The sequence below is a fragment of the Blennius ocellaris genome, assembly GCF_963422515.1.
Source record: "Blennius ocellaris genome assembly, chromosome: 10".
NCBI lineage: Eukaryota > Metazoa > Chordata > Actinopteri > Blenniiformes > Blenniidae > Blennius > Blennius ocellaris.
In genome coordinates, this window is record NC_137659.1 from 1,137,293 (window position 1) to 1,152,855 (window position 15,563).

The 15,563-nt window shown below is 51.1% G+C and overlaps 2 protein-coding genes across 3 annotated transcripts in view; both read right to left on the bottom strand.

Moving 5' to 3' along the window:
* Positions 1-10,475, bottom strand: part of LOC308135079 (neuronal tyrosine-phosphorylated phosphoinositide-3-kinase adapter 2-like) — a gene marked incomplete at its 3' end in the record, with an annotated part of 10,689 nt that extends 214 nt beyond the window's left edge. The window contains exons 1-4 of the mRNA XM_080502952.1: positions 10,369-10,475; positions 8,148-8,349; positions 3,894-4,216; positions 8-522 (exon numbers count right to left, since the gene is read on the bottom strand). Coding sequence (XP_080359078.1) covers positions 8-522; positions 3,894-4,216; positions 8,148-8,323 — 1,014 coding nt within the window. The 5' untranslated portion in view covers positions 8,324-8,349; positions 10,369-10,475. The remainder of the gene's footprint in view (positions 1-7; positions 523-3,893; positions 4,217-8,147; positions 8,350-10,368) is intronic.
* LOC308135371 (uncharacterized protein) overlaps positions 1-15,563 on the bottom strand; it is a 432,222-nt gene that overhangs the window by 281,077 nt on the left and 135,582 nt on the right. The window lies entirely within an intron of this gene.

Genomic DNA, 15,563 nt, shown 5'->3' on the forward strand with positions numbered 1-15,563 from the left:
CCGGCGCCGGCGGGAACACCAGCAGGGGGGGCCGGTGGGTCAGCAGGTTGGGGAACGGCGCCGGGATGTCGCAGAGGGGGATGTTGCGCGGCGTGGAGCAGCGGCTGAGGGGCTCGGGGTCGTACGGCGCCGGCGTGGGGCACGCCGAGCGGCACCCCACCGGGTCGGTGCGGTACTCCATGTCGTCCAGGGCCGGGTACTTCATCTCCTCGTACACCGACTCCCCCGGCTCCTCGTCCTCGCTCCTCGGGGGCTCCCGGGGCCCCACGTCGATCCCGCCCATCTCGATGTAGACGGGCTCGTCCTCGCAGTCGTCGGTGGGGCTGTCGTCGCTCTGCGGCGGCGAGGCGCCGTGGTCGCAGGGCGAGCCGGCGTGGTGGAGGGGCCTGGGGGGGCAGACCCGCCCGCCGCCGTGGCTCTTGATGTAGGACTCGTCGAAGGAAACGCTGAGCTGGGTGTTGGGGTTCCTCCGGGGTTTGGGCGGAGGAACCCGCCGGCAGTCCTCGCTGCAGCCTTGAGCCGCTGGGGAGGCAAGACACAAACCGTCAGGTTTAAGTCATAACGTGCAAAAGACGAGACCGAATAACGCGACTCCTTTTGAAATTCATTTTTTATTTCTGACTCCGGCCACAGTGGAAATCTGGAAAAAATACGTGTCTGTTTGGATGTAAGGACGTGAAGGCGGATGTTTATGTCACAATTTGCGACCTCACGTTTTTCCCAGGACTCTGATTGGCTATCGTGGCTTCATGCTTCTCGCGACACTGCCCCCTACAGGTCTGGCTGCTCATAGCAGCTCTGAACCGGGGAGATACGTGGGGCTGGAAGTGATATTTCCCCTCTCCGTTTACAAAAAAAAAATAAAAAAAAATTCAGAGCTGCTATGAGCAGCCAGACCTGTAGGGGGCAGTGTAACGAGAAGCATGAAGCCACGATAGCCAATCAGAGTCCTGGGAAAAAAAACTAAACATGTCACGAATTATGACGTTTTTCTTTGCCTCCCTTCTTTAGATACAAACAGACAGTTTGGGTTTTTTTTTTCTTTTAAATCTTTCAAAAAAGTTGTCAGGAATCATCGTTTGTTTTGAGTCGTAGCTACGTTTGTGTGTAAAAACAAGAAACAGATAACTGTTGACGTGTGAATGTGGCCCCAAGTGTCCGATGGCTCAGTTTTCACCTCTGAGTCATTTTTGCTTTGGTCACATCAGCTCCGTCAGCTCAGGCCAAAGTGGGGAAACAAAATCAAGAAACCATCGACTTCTTCACACATTTCGTCGCCGTAGCGACACTGAGCTGAACCGTAACACTTTTTAAACCAGAAGAGCTCATTAAAATTGGCTTTATGTTGAGATTAAACTCATTTTCCGGACCAATTGCAAAACATCTGGCAAAAACATACTTTTTCCAAAACGTATATATATACCCAACAAAGAACAACTTTAAATTCTAAAGGTTATTATGGCACCATTTCACCCGTCGGACTAATTCAGGATAAATTTGGTCTGAAATGAGTTTGATACCCGGTTGGGCAGCATTTCTTTGATTTATTTTCCACCGGTATAGTCGGAACTCGGGACGATTGCTCCATCGCGAGGCGATCCACCATTTGATCAGTTTGATTTTGGTGAATTATTAATCCCGGTCGAGGGTTCAGCAGGTCAGCCGGAGGTCGCCGCGCGTCGCTGAGAGCAGCAGTTTGAGGCCGATATGTGGGAATAGTTACGGCATATGCATGTTTTCTAGGTCACGTATATGGTAGTGGAGCAGTATGTGAGGAGAGTATCTGGGTCACACACACACACACACACACACACTGGAGCTTCTTTTTGATCGTGGTGACGTAGCATTGCAGTGTGATTCTCTTTGGTTCGCAGTGCTTCACACACACACTTATATATATATATATATAGAAACGCTACTGTACGATGCGGAAACGCGCTGATGGCTCGCTGACAGCGATTCGCCGCTCGGCGGACATTTCTAGGTCAAAGCCGGAGACGTTCGGACGGGAAGGGTCCTTCTTCCTCCGACCGGCAGCCGGAGATGAAGTGAAGCTGAGAGCTGGACCATGTCTGAAATTTCCAAACTGCAGATTTTACACCTTTAATAATTCAGATGCCAGATGGCCTATACACACACACACACACACACACACACACACACACACACTTCCCATCACTAAATGACTCACCAGCATCACTCCATACATGCACACACACACACACACACATTCCGGGAGAGAAATTGGGGCACACACACATTTCTATGTGGATTATGAGGTCAATCAAAACAAAAACCCCCCCCCAAAAAAGGAAGTTAAACTACAATAAGTGTTCGTCTTTTTCGACTCCAGGAGTTTTGACACAAGATTTGCTTGATTATACTGTCGTCAAGGTTTTTTTTTGTTGTTGTTTTTTTAAACGTCGGCCCAGAAAAGTCACAAACATGACGTAATGGTGCTTTAAAAAAAAAAAAGAAGAAAGAATAGAATAGAATTCAGATGATTTTCAGTGTTTTTCCTGCTCCTCATTAAACCAGCGGATGTGTGTTGCTGATTAGGTTAATTAAAAGTGAAGTAACATCAGGAGTGTTTAGTTTTATTTCCCCCCCACCCCCACCCCCCCCCCCTCCTGGAAATAACACGTGCTGATAAGGTGCTAATAGAAGATTAGTTTCCGTCCAGATGCGCCGGGCCGTATCCCGTCCTCGGCCTCTTTAGTAAACCGACGCGTTGCACAATAATGTCATTATTGTCTTTCCTCAGCGGCGAGCCGGCGTCACGCTAACCGGCCGCAATGGTGGAAGATCTGTTTCAGCTCTGATGAGGAATCCACGCCTTCCACACATCTCTTACTCGCTGCCCCCCCCCTCCTCCCCTCTTGTAGCGGATGTGTTTACCCGCATCACCCCCCCCCCCCCTCCTGGGGAAAACGAATCTAGGTCAATCGCTCCTCCTGAATGAATTCTCCCCCTGAACAGGCTCCTCCCCCTTCCCGCTAAAACGCCAGCTCCAGAGCACGCAACCCTCCCCTCCGCCAGGGACACAACCCCCCCCCCCCTCCCCCTCTCTCTCCTTCCCTCCCCCCTACACACACACACACACACACACACACGCTCTCGGCCTGCGATTGGCTGCCGGGGCCTCAGACTGCGGCATCCCTGCAGCCGCATTGGCTGCGCGTGCCGGGCGCTGCGCTGATTGGCCGGGCTGCAGGGGGTCTTGTTTCTGTGGGATGGTTGCCGTGGTGCCCAGGAAGATCTGCGTCGCACACCGAGAGCGAGAGAGAGAGAGAGAGAGAGAGAGAGAGCTCCCCACCAATCTGAGCCGGCGCTGGCCGACTCCCCGAACATCACCGCCGACAGCTCGGCTCCCCAAAAACCCCAAACGCTTCCCGCCGCGGCTTGTGTGTGTGTGTGTGGTTTTTTTTGTTGTTGTTGTTTTTAATTTGACGGATTCTTTCCTTCCAGATTCACCCAAATCACACGACACATTTCACTCCATCATCATCATCAGTTTAACACCTGTAGAATTCACACGAGGCGAACGTTTCGCCGTCGTCACACACCAACGAGGCTTTTTTTCTGCAGAGTCGGACTAAAATCTGCCTCTATTGAATGACGCTAATAAGTGATTTTCCACTTCAATACATTCACACAGAGGACCTCGATACTTGATTTGGCTTTCGGACATCGTCGCAGTACGTTATGTAGGAGCTGAGGTTTGATCGTCTGCTTTAGATCAGTTATGATTCAACTTCTTTGTCCTCGAAATGTGAACGTTTGCTGCACGGATGCTAAGATCACACCCGACGTCGCCGGATCTCGGATTAGCCCGTCGTACCCGTTTCGCGGACGGCGGCCATATTTAGCCCCGGCGGTTCGGCTCCACTCACCGTCGCAGCGCTCCCCGCGGCAGGTGGACACCGGGCTGTGGTCCACCGCCTCCGACGACATGCTCAGCTTGGTGGCCGGGTCCCGCCGGGGCTTCGGCGGGGGCTGCTTCCGGGAGGTGGGGCTGCCCACCTCCTCCTCGCCGTTGCCGCCGTTGCCGCCGTTCCCGCCGCCCACGGAGTGGAGGGACTGGGAGCGCACGGAGAAGCCCTGACCGCAGGCGATGGCGTGCAGGTGGGGGATGGGCACGCGTTCCTGAGGGTCCGGCATGGTAATGGAGCCCATGCGCAAGTGCTTCCCTTCAGTCGCGATGTCCTCGCCCGTTCTGAAAGAGCCGGAGACGGAGGGGACAGATGGGACAGACGGGACAGACATGACAGGGTCAGAGGAGTCCAGGCGTCTGTGAAGCACCTTTTGGCCGTTTTGCAAATATAATGGATCCGTCATTTGCACAAACATCCGTCAATCGCGTGGCCTAACGCTAACCATTAGCAACCAATGATGGCGCCCAATGCTAACCCTAAGCCTTGGCGCTACACAATCGACCAATGGTTGTACCCTAATGCTCACAGTTAGCATTATACGATTGACCGATACTTGCCTCCGAACACTAATCCTCAGCGCTACACGATCGGCCAGTGGTTGCACCCTAACGCTAACCCTTAGCGCTAAACAATCAACTCATGGTTGCACCCTAACGCTAACCCTTAGCGCTAAACAATCAACTCATGGTTGCACCCTAACGCTAACCCGTAGCGCTAAACAATCAACTCATGGTTGCACCCTAATGCTAACCCTTAGCGCTAAACAATCAACTCATGGTTGCACCCTAACGCTAACCCTTAGCGCTAAACAATCAACTCATGGTTACACCCTAGCGCTAACCCTTAGCACCGTGCGATTGGTCAATATGTGTGCAAATTAAGGATCCATTATTTGCGTCGGGCCAGAAGACGTATAATCACCCAGAAAGCAGCAGAAACTTTAATAATGAAGGAACGTTTATATCACAGCAACGCATCATATGGAAAAACTCAAGATCAAATTTGGTGTGTGTGTGTGTGTGTGTGTGTGTGTGTGTGTGTGTGTGTGTGTGTGTGTGTGTGTGTGTGTGTGTGTGTGTGTGTGTGTGTGTGTGTGTGTGTGTGTGTGTGTGTGTGTGCGCACGTGCAATCAGCATAAATCATTAGTAACCGGCACAGATGCGTCGCTGCAGCTGATAACATTGACAATAAACATTGATTTGTGTTTAACCCTCGTGATGACTGATGTCCCTCACATAATGACACCATGCACCCCCCCCCCCCCTCCTCCCCCCTGCCCCCGCCTGTACGGAATCAATCCCTATAAATGGATGATTGGCCTGAATGGAGCATTAATGATGTCTGAGTGGTGATGAGGGGGTGGGGGGAGGGGTGGGGGGGGGGGGGGGGGGGGGGGGTGGTTGAGTGTTCATCTGTGTTTCTGCTGCAGCTCAAGATCTGATTGAGACCAGCTTCATTTGTACAAAGACGATGATAATTACCACCAGAAATCTGAATTTACATGCAACCCTCCACAGTTAACATGCACAGGAGCTTGACCCCCCCCCCCCCACACACACACACACCCCACCAACCCTACACACCCCCCATGACTCCCTGCAGGCCAGCTGCTGAACAGAAGGCGCTCGGCAGGTCGGCTCCGTTGGTCAGGGGCTTAACTTTGCCTAGCAACAGGCACAAACACCGGCTCCCCCGCCACGCGGCTCGTCACGGAACTCAATCACGTGTTGCCTCTGGGCAGGAAGGAGGAATTTGTTTGAACACGACAGGCGGCGAACTTCGAGGCGCTCGTCCAACCTGTGGCGCGGCGTGCGGACGTAAACAATGAGGCGCGGCGGTTTGGAAACGTCGCACCACGTGATTGAATAGAAAAGCGCATTGTTGTTGAACGGCGCGTCCATTGTTGGAATCTTTTTCAGCCACAGGTGTGTGTGTGTGTGTGTGTGTGTGTGTGTGTGTGTGTGTGTGTGTGTGTGTGTGTGTGTGTGTGTGTGTGTGTGTGTGTGTGTGTGTGTGTGACATAGGACACGCACACGGCCCGGCGTGTGACAGGAGTGGAAGTGACGGGGTTATTTATAGGACATTTGCCCAGTGATTGGCTGCAGGACAGAACCACAGGTGCTCTCCGAACCAGTCGGAGTTGACTTGTTGTCAATTCTCTCACCGTGACGCCACGTGACGGGAAAACAACAACAACAACAACACGAACACGAACGTTGAATGAGGGCTTTGGAAGAGGGGGGGGGGGGCGGGGGGGAAGAAGAACCACCGGCCGGCATGATGAGGCGGGGGTGAAACCAGGAGAAAGGATTCGTTGGGAATTTGCATTGATATGGAAATTATAGGGAAATGACACTGTGTGTGTGTGTGTGTGTGTGTGTGTGTGTGTGTGTGTGTGTGTGTGTGTGTGTGTGTGTGTGTGTGTGTGTGTGTGTGTGTGTGTGTGTGTGTGTGTGTCCTCGTCTGACGGAACACAATAAAAGCGACCCCGGCGCAGGAAGGCCCGCCTCACTCAAACACGACGTGCTGATCTGATTGGCCGGTGGCTCCTCCAGCTGTCACCAGGCAGAACACATCTCCTGCAACTGAGCTCACACTTAATCTCCCTCTTACAGGTTTTTTTTTTTCCTTTCAACCCCCCCCCCACCCCCCCAACCTCTTAAACACACTTCCTCTAACAAGCTCTCCCTCCCTCACACACTCCTTATATTCCTCATACATGCATGTGCAGAAAAAAACAAGCGTACAGTTTCTCACACTCATTCACTTACTGTAAAAATGGGTCGTCTCTTTGACCTACTTGTATATTTTTTTAAAAATAGCAGCTTTTTTTTTTAGCCTCTTCCTCCAGTGACTGAGTATTAATGTTTTAGTTTTGGCTACGAGAGCGCGGAGGGAACAGGAGGACAGCAGATTGCCGCCGTCCTCGGGCGTCCTCCCATTCACAGAGTTACTGTAGGCGACGGCGTCAGACTGCTGATCAGCCACGACGAGTCACACGAGATGAAGCTCTACGATGGAGTCATTTTGCATGCATTATGTTATACGTATACTGTATTATAAGTCCCTGCAGACAAACAACCCCCCCCCCAAAAAAAAAAAAACTACCCCTGTAACAGAAATGCAAAGTGTTCAAAGTGCTTAAATAGGTTAAGAAGAATCTGGTGGCAAAAAAAAAAGGCTCAGCTCCCAAAATTGCATCAGCGTAATTATTTCATGAACAGATCAAACTTCCCTCAGCTGCTAAACTACTTTGTGCAGACGGACTGACAGGAAAACAGATTATTTTTAGACGTTTCTCTCGCCGTTCGCTCGGCGCCGTCACAATTACTGGAGGAAAACTGGCAGAAGTACGTCTCTGCTGCCGTACGACTGGTGAAATATGTGTTCAGTTTTTATTATTAACCGCTGATGTGATGCTTGACAAGTGTTATTTGACCTGCTGACAGTTTACCTGCAGGTTAACGTGACTAATGATCATCAGTTCATGATGACGAGGAAGGAAAACTTAACTTGTGATGGGCACTTACTTTTAATTTCAACTCGACGTCGTATCTTTATTGAGATAAAGAGGCAGAAACGGGCTGTTTTGTAACCGCTAAAAAAACCCATTTGAGTAGCTGTTATTTTAAGCACTTAAAATAATTTCTTTTAGTTTAGTTGTAAATTTTGAAGAAAACAGGGTAAAAACTAGAGGAAACAAAAGTACATTGTTGGAATGTAGAAAACATGAAGGTGAATTAACTGTTAAAACGTAGATAAATAAATAGAACGGTGGGCTGAGATGAGGCTGGAGTGACAAGGTGGACGTTTCAGGACATAATCTAGAAACACAGCATTTTTTTATTATTATTTTTCTCTCAGGCAGACTCCGCCCCCGCCTCTTCTACAATGACATGAACACGCGGCATTCAGTCACGTTAGTAGCGTGGGCGCCGGCGGCGTTTTCATCCCGACGTGCGAAGGAGTGTCGACGACACATTTGAGAAACTAACTTTCCCTTTGCCCTGACGTGTTTCAAAGCGTTTGGCGCCGACCCACACTTTGAAGTGCTTTGAAGCGCTCTGAAGCGCTTTGAACCCGGCAGAAAGCTAATTATCCTCCACAGAACGCGGTGTGCGCTGGTCCGGGCGAAAAAGAACCTCCAAAATAAAGAGCCGCCGCCGCCGCCGCTCGTCCCACTTCCTTGACGACGCGGGAATCGCTCCGTACCTCCTTATGGCTTCCTCCTGTTTTCTCTTCTTGTCGTTTTTCTCCTGCAGGAAGGTGCGGTTCCTCTCGTTCCTGGCGTGGTCCAGGTTCTGGGCGACCAGGCCGTTGTAGGCTCTCAGCCCGTTCTCCTCGACATACTGGAAAAAGCTGAGTGTTTCCTCCTCCTTGCAGCTCATCGTTGTCCGCGTGTCTCCACCGCATTCTGGCGAGGAGGCGGAAGAACACGTTAGTCACAATCACAAACAAACAAACAAAAACACATGTAACGTCCCGTCTGAGAAACCGAGGATTCGCGTGGGCGAGTTTGACGTAAAACAAAGATGGCGTCAGAATGAATTCCGAGTCCGGGAGAATTTTCACACGACGGCTTCTGTTGTCGCGTGCGCTAAGAAAACACAGACGGTGTTTACTTCGTGCACGACGACGGAAGTCGTCGTGCACGAAGTAAACACCGTCTGTGTTTTCTTAGCGCACACATAAATACCGCTAACGGAAGCGACGGCCGAGCCGCGGCCTTCCGTTGACGGTGTGAATGTTGCAGCGGCTGCTCATTTTTCTCAGTTGTGTTGGCACGTCGTGTTAGCACGTTGCGCTAGCACGTTCGCTGGCAGGAATCGCCGGCTCCGGCTCGGCGCTTTCATCTCCCGCCGTCGGAAACACGCCGCACAGGGTCAGAGCATTCCAGACGTCTGTGACGCACCTTTTGGCCGTTTGTTTTTTGTGTTGTTTTTTTTTGTTGTTGCAAATAACGGATCCGTGCATTTGCCACAAACATCCGTCAGTCGCTCGCGCAAAGACCAGGCGCCGAGTCGCTTCTTCAAGCATGTGCGGGGGATGCAAGCGTGCATCCGCGTGAATTTGGGGGCGCAGAAGAAGAAGAAGAAGGAGACGGTCCATGCTTTTTATGTAGGTCAATGTTTTCAGATCGGCCTAAGACTCATGCTTGTTTACGTGTGAGAGAAAGGGGGGGTACTGTATGTTTGTGTGTGTGGGTTTAGGAAGGGAGCGGGGGTGGGTAGGGGTAGGGGAGGGGTGGTGGGGGTGGGGGTGGGGGGGGTCTCGGAGGGCAGCCAGATGGAGATTGCGTGGCTAACCAAGAGGCCGGCCATTGTCTGGCCACGCTCAGCCGTTCTCCCCCTGCGCCCGTGCGTCTGTCCGTCAATAAATCCAGCACGCCGGCGGCGAGGTCAGCGGGTTTATCCGCCGGCTCCGCCTCCCGGGACGCGTTCGGGTTCAACGGCGCCGGTCTCAACGAGGCGCGAGCCGACGGGAGCCGGGGAGGACGGAGCGGGCCGAGTTCAAACCGGGGCACCGTCAGGTGAGGACGTCCTTCTCCTTGATTATAACTCATGCACAAGCAGCCCCCCCCCCCCCCCCCCCCCCCACCCTAAAAAAAGACAAACAAACAGGCGATCTGAGGCTGTACAAAGGAAGCGAACTGAGTTTTCCTGAATCGTGCTCAGCGGCTGGCGGTGCAGCGAACGGGAAGACGGGAGTTCAAACTGTTGGAGCTGAATTAAGCTGTAATCCCGTAAAACCTGCAGCTGCTCTGGAATCAGCTTGTTTATCACCGTTTCTCCCAAACCAGCTTTTCCACAATGACGTTCCTCCGTCGCCTCATCCAGCGGAAACGGTTTTTGCTCATCTCTACAAAAAAAAAACTGGTTGTTTTTTCCAACCAACCCCCCCAAACACCCCCCCCCCACCCCCCACCTCTTCACTTGATGCATTTTTTTTCCTGTTTTCCCCCCGCCGCGCCCCACCTCACCCCCCTCCCCCCTTGCCTCACCCCCCCTTGACCGCGGCTGCAGCACATCATGAACGTGGGTGGTGCACTTTGACTCTCCGGCTCAAAATGTTGGCGACAATCCCGTTTCTGTTTCCAGGCAACCGTGTCACCGGAGAGGACCGGCGTGGACATTCTGGAGACACGGTGTCAGAAGAGATTGCGAGGCCGGGAGGGTGATGGAGTGTGGGTGGGGGTGGGGGATTAGGTGGGGGGGGGGTGGTGGTGCTGATGTGTATACACACACACACACACACACACACGGATGGACGGACGCGCATCAGTACGTGGCAGTGGACGTCCACACCGTCCACACCGTCCACTACAGGTGCAGCACATGTGGCAGGTCTTGACAGGCGAGTGAGTCGTGACGCGTGGGGGAGAAGTTTTTAAAAAAAAATTTTTAAACGAAGCTCCCGATAAACGTCTACTCACAATGGGGTCGTGTCTCCGCCGGCTCGTGGACCAACGCGTCCCCCGTCTCCCCGCGGCCCGTCCACCGCCACTCACGCTGAGGCACCGCTGCACGATTCCGCTTAAATCCACCGAGACGTCCGTCCATGGCACGGCCCAGAACGGTCCTCCCCGCTAGGAGGAGCCCCGGGGACCCAGGGTGAGCCGGGTGCTGCCGGAAGGGAGCCGTGCCATTGGGCGCCCGGCCCCAACGCTCCCTCGCCTGGGCAGAAAGGGCGGCCGCGGACCACCCCCCCCCACCACCCCACCACCCCCACCCCCACCCTCCCGATCCAGATGTTGCCCAACTCTCAAAGCCAGATGCCGCCTTCACTTCGCCGCACATCTGCACATGTCGGAGACGGACGGAAGCGGCAGCGTAGCGGCGGCAGACCGCACCCGCACGTACACACACACACACACACACACACACACACACACTCACACACACATGATAAACTCCGCTTGCAGTTGGAGACCAAAGTCTCTCCGACGCTTTGATCTTTTATCCCCCTTCGTCTCCCGGCGGTTTCCAAATGTCACAATCCTCCGTCAGAAGGTGGAGACGAGGTGGAGCGACGTGAGCTCCAGGTAACGGCGTTCCTCCTGCCCGGCTCCGCCGCCGCCAACGCCGTCAACGCCGCCGCCGCCGCTCTGCTCACTGGCGCTGCTCTTCAGCAGATGACACTGGGCTTCCCGGCGAAGGATCACAACAACAAGAACACGCCCACCGCCGGCTGTATCCACCTTCCGCTACAGCGTCATCCTCTCTCTCTCTCTCTCTCGCTCCTCATCCTCCTCCTCCTCCTCCTCCTCCTCCTGCCCGGCGTTTAGAAAGAAAAAAAAATCAACCCAATTTCTGGAGAAATCAAATCCTGCTCTCCTCCTGCACTTTGCCGCTTCGAGCTGCTCGACTGTAACTGGAGCCGAAATGTGTTTTTCTGCTTTCAGCACCACGGAGAGCTCTCTGTCAGGGGGGGGCGGAGGAGGGGGGGGGGGGGGGGCACAGTCACAGGGGGCCGAGTGGAAGGATGGAAGAGTGGAGGAGGAGGAGGAGGAGGTCGAGTGGGAGGAGTCAACGGGTTGCCAGGGTGTGACCTCATTAGACACAACCTCCTCTTCCCCCGGCAACCACAGCAATAACCCCCCCCCCATTACCCCCCCCCCCCCTTCCCTCCCTCCCTCCCTCCCTCCCTCCCCATTCCTCTCGCAGCTCGTAAACAAGACCACGACACAAAAACACTGGCGGTGTGTGTGTGTGTGTGTGTGTGTGTGTGTGTGTGTGTGTGTGTGTGTGTGTGTGTGTGTGTGTGTGTGTGTACACACACCGGCCGGCTCGACATGTACAGAGTGAAATGACACAAAAAAGGGGGAACAATGGCGACAAAACGACGACACGAGATCAGAAGGTGTTTGCAGAGAAAAACAAAGCGAGGGATGAAGACGAGGACAGAGTCTGAGTTGTTGCTCGTCTGTCTGGAGGATGAAGTCTGTTTGTAGCCTGTTGTTGATGTGGTGGGGTGTGTGTGGGGGGGGGGGGGCGGGGGAGCTGGAGGGGGGGTGGTGGAGAGGGGGGCGACGAGGGGGGGGGGGATTAACACCATCGACACAAAAGGATTAGGGAGCAGAGATCTGTTGTTTTCATCAACCCTTCCCTCCATTTCTCTTAACCCCCGCCCTCCTCCCCCCCTCACTTTCACCCCCACCCTCCCTCCCCCGTGTTCATCTCACAGGTTAGAACTTTAAAAAATAAAAAGAATAAAAGCTGGTGGTAAATTGGAAAGAGACACAAGAAAAGGAAATAATCGTTTTACAGCCAAATAGATAAATAAATAAAGCAGGGAAATATAAGCGAAGGGAGAAAAAGAGCAAAGTCACGTGGGTTTTGCTTCAACGTTTCAGAAAAGTTTCACAATCACACGGCAACGTTCTGGAAATGATGTGTTTGTTTTAACGTTGGGCCACTAGTTGGTGCTGTTGTTCCCAGGAGAATGTGGACTGGGAGTTGTGACGCTGCAGGTGGGAACGTTGTTCCGATGGACCGTCGACTGAGCGTGTGCAGAACCACCGGCGGGGTGTTTTCGAAAAGTTCCACCTTGGGAAAGCAGTTTCCAAAATGAGCGTCGTCGTTTAAACGCGCCGCCACAAAAAAACACAACTGAGACTCGGTCCCGTTCCAAATGAGGGTGTAGTACTCCTGTACTGGAGGGCACTGGAACGCCGCAGCAGAAATATACCAGGATAATTAGCTTCCCGCTGGGTTCAAAGCACTTCAAAGCGTGGGTCAGCGCCAAGCGCTTTGAAGCACGACAGGGCAAAGGGAAAGTTAGTTTCTCGAATGCGTCGTCGACACTCCTTCGTACGTCGGGATGAAAACGATGAAATACACAAACATCTGGCCTCATTAGATCACTAGCAGCATCAGCAGCGCCACCTGATGCCGGTAGTCCGCCATGTTGTTGTCGTTAGGTGACGTCACGGGGAAGGAGGCGGGGTTAACGGTCGAGAGGCGGGGCCATGACATCATCGTTTTGCAGCTTGTCATTTTCACTCTGGGACACGTTATTTTTTTTTTTTAACAACAGAAAAGTAGTTTTCAGGCTCCTAAAACGCTGTGCCGTGTGGACGGGGGCTCAAGTGTTTTGCATTTTCATTTGACACCGGCGCCGTGCCGATGGCCGGCGGCAGATTTGACTGGCAAAAGAGGAGGAGGAGGAGGAGGAGGAGGAGGAGGAGAAGGTGAAGTTCAGCGACACAAAGAGCCGATCGTCTCGACCTCGCCAACATTAAACGCTCCGTCAAAAGGTCGCCGCCCTCGTTTTCGGCCTCCATTGTGGCGAGCGTGCTCGGCTGGCCACACACAAAGAAAGTTACCGCACACACACACACACACACACACACACACACACACACACACACACACACACACACACACACACACACACACACACACACACTCACAGCTGAGCAGCTCTCGGGGGTTAAAGTGATTCTTCCGGCACTTTGGTAAACGATGGAATCCCCCCGCCCCCCCCCCCCCCCACCCCGGGGCTGAAACCAGATACCATTGATTCCCTTTAACTCTGCGGTCGTCGAACAAAGACGACGCGTGGCGGCGGAAGAAGTTTGTCCTGAATCGGTCCTGAGAGAATCGACGTGTTGAACGTCTGAGGAAAGATTCTCGTCCGTCCAGACGATGAAGCTGCATGAGACTTTGAACTAACCAGCATCCTTTGATCTGTACGCTGATTTATTCTGCAATATTAGAACTCCATTTGTTTATTTATTTGTTCGTTTTTTTATTTAGAAAAAAAGTAGTTTGCCAAGTTTTGAAAGTATTTTATATTTCCGTCTATTGATTTTTACTGCTGGTATTTGAAGTGTATTATATTGTTGCTTTAACTCCTATGTGTTTTTTATTTACCAAAGTAAAGTGCAATACAAATATAATGCATTATTTTTATTATTATTAATAATATCTGCAATATTACAACTCTCTCTTTATTTACTTATTTATGTATTTATTTAGAAAAAAAATTGTTTGCCAAGCGTTTTATATTTTCCGTCTATTGATTTTTATTGCTTGTATTTGAAGAGTATTATATTGTTGCTTTAACTCCTGCTTTTTTATTTCCCAAAGTAAAGTGCAATACAAATATAATCGTATTATTATTATTATTATTGTTATTATTATCTGCAATATTACAACTCCCTTTATTTATTTATTTACTTACTTACTTACTTACTTATTTAGAAAAAAGTAGTTTGCCAAGTTTTGAAAGTGTTTTATATTTGCGTCTATTGACTTTTATTGCTCATATTTGAAGTGTATTGTATTGTTGCTTTAACTCCTATGTGTTTTTTATTCACCCAAGTAAAGTGCAATAGTAATATAATTATTATTAATAATAATAATAATAATAGAGAATGTATAATTTACTCATTTAATTTGTAGAAATATTGTATAAGTGATTACAGAACTATGATATATATATTTATTTATTTTTTTTGTACGTTTTTGCAACATGTTTGTATTGATTAGAGCCTCTTGTGACGTGTTCATGACGACTTCTAGTTTTACTGATTAATCGTCGCTGTGACTCAATGTAATGAGGTCGTTTTCTGATCGTTTCCTTAAAAGACCCGGCGCTCAGGTTCTTCTTCTCCATCCTGAGTTTCCCTGAAACGTCAATGACTGTAGGAACAACCGCCGCGGAGCCTCGGGAGCAGAAACCCGCCACTCGCTTCAATCATGCGCGTAACGACGCATCGATCCGGAGCTGCGCCGGCTAATGAAGAGTCTTTAAAAAACCATTACACCGATCAATTAAACCACACCGCCGTTTTTAAAATAGAGCGAAGGGTTTTTATTGAGTGGCTAGGAAACACCGATGCTTCCTTTAGCCTAGGAAACACCGATGCTTCCTTTAGCCTAGGAAACACCGATGCTTCCTTTAGCAGAGGAAACACCGATGCTTCCTTTAGCCTAGGAAACACCGATGCTTCCTTTAGCCTAGGAAACACCGATGCTTCCTTTAGCCGAGGAAACACTGATGCTTCCTTTAGCCTAGGAAACACTGATGCTTCCTTTAGCCTAGGAAACACTGATGGTTCCTTCAGCCAAGGAAACATTGATGCTTCCTTTAGCCGGAAACACCAATGCTTCCTTTAGGCGAGGAAACACTGATGCTTCCTTTAGGCTAGGAAACACTGATGCTTCCTTTAGCCTAGGAAACACCGATGCTTCCTTTAGCCTAGGAAACATTGATGTTCCTTTAGCCGAGGAAACACCGATGCTTCCTTTTACCTAGGAAACACCGATGCTTCCTTTAGCCGAGGAAACACTGATGCTTCCTTTAGCCTAGGAAACACCGGTGCTTCCTTTAGTCTAGGAAATGCTGATGCTTCCTTTAGCCACGGAAACACAGATGCTTCCTTTAGCCTAGGACACACCGATGCTTCCTTTAGCCACGGAAACACTGATGCTTCCTTTAGCCTAGGAAACACTGATGCTTCCTTTAGCCGAGGAAACACTGATGCTTCCTTTAGCCAAGGAAACACCGATACTTCCTTTAAGCAAGGAAACACTGATGCTTCCTTTAGCCTAGGAAACACTGATGCTTCCTTTAGCCTAGGAAACACCGATGCTTCCTTTAGCCTAGGAAACACTGACGCTT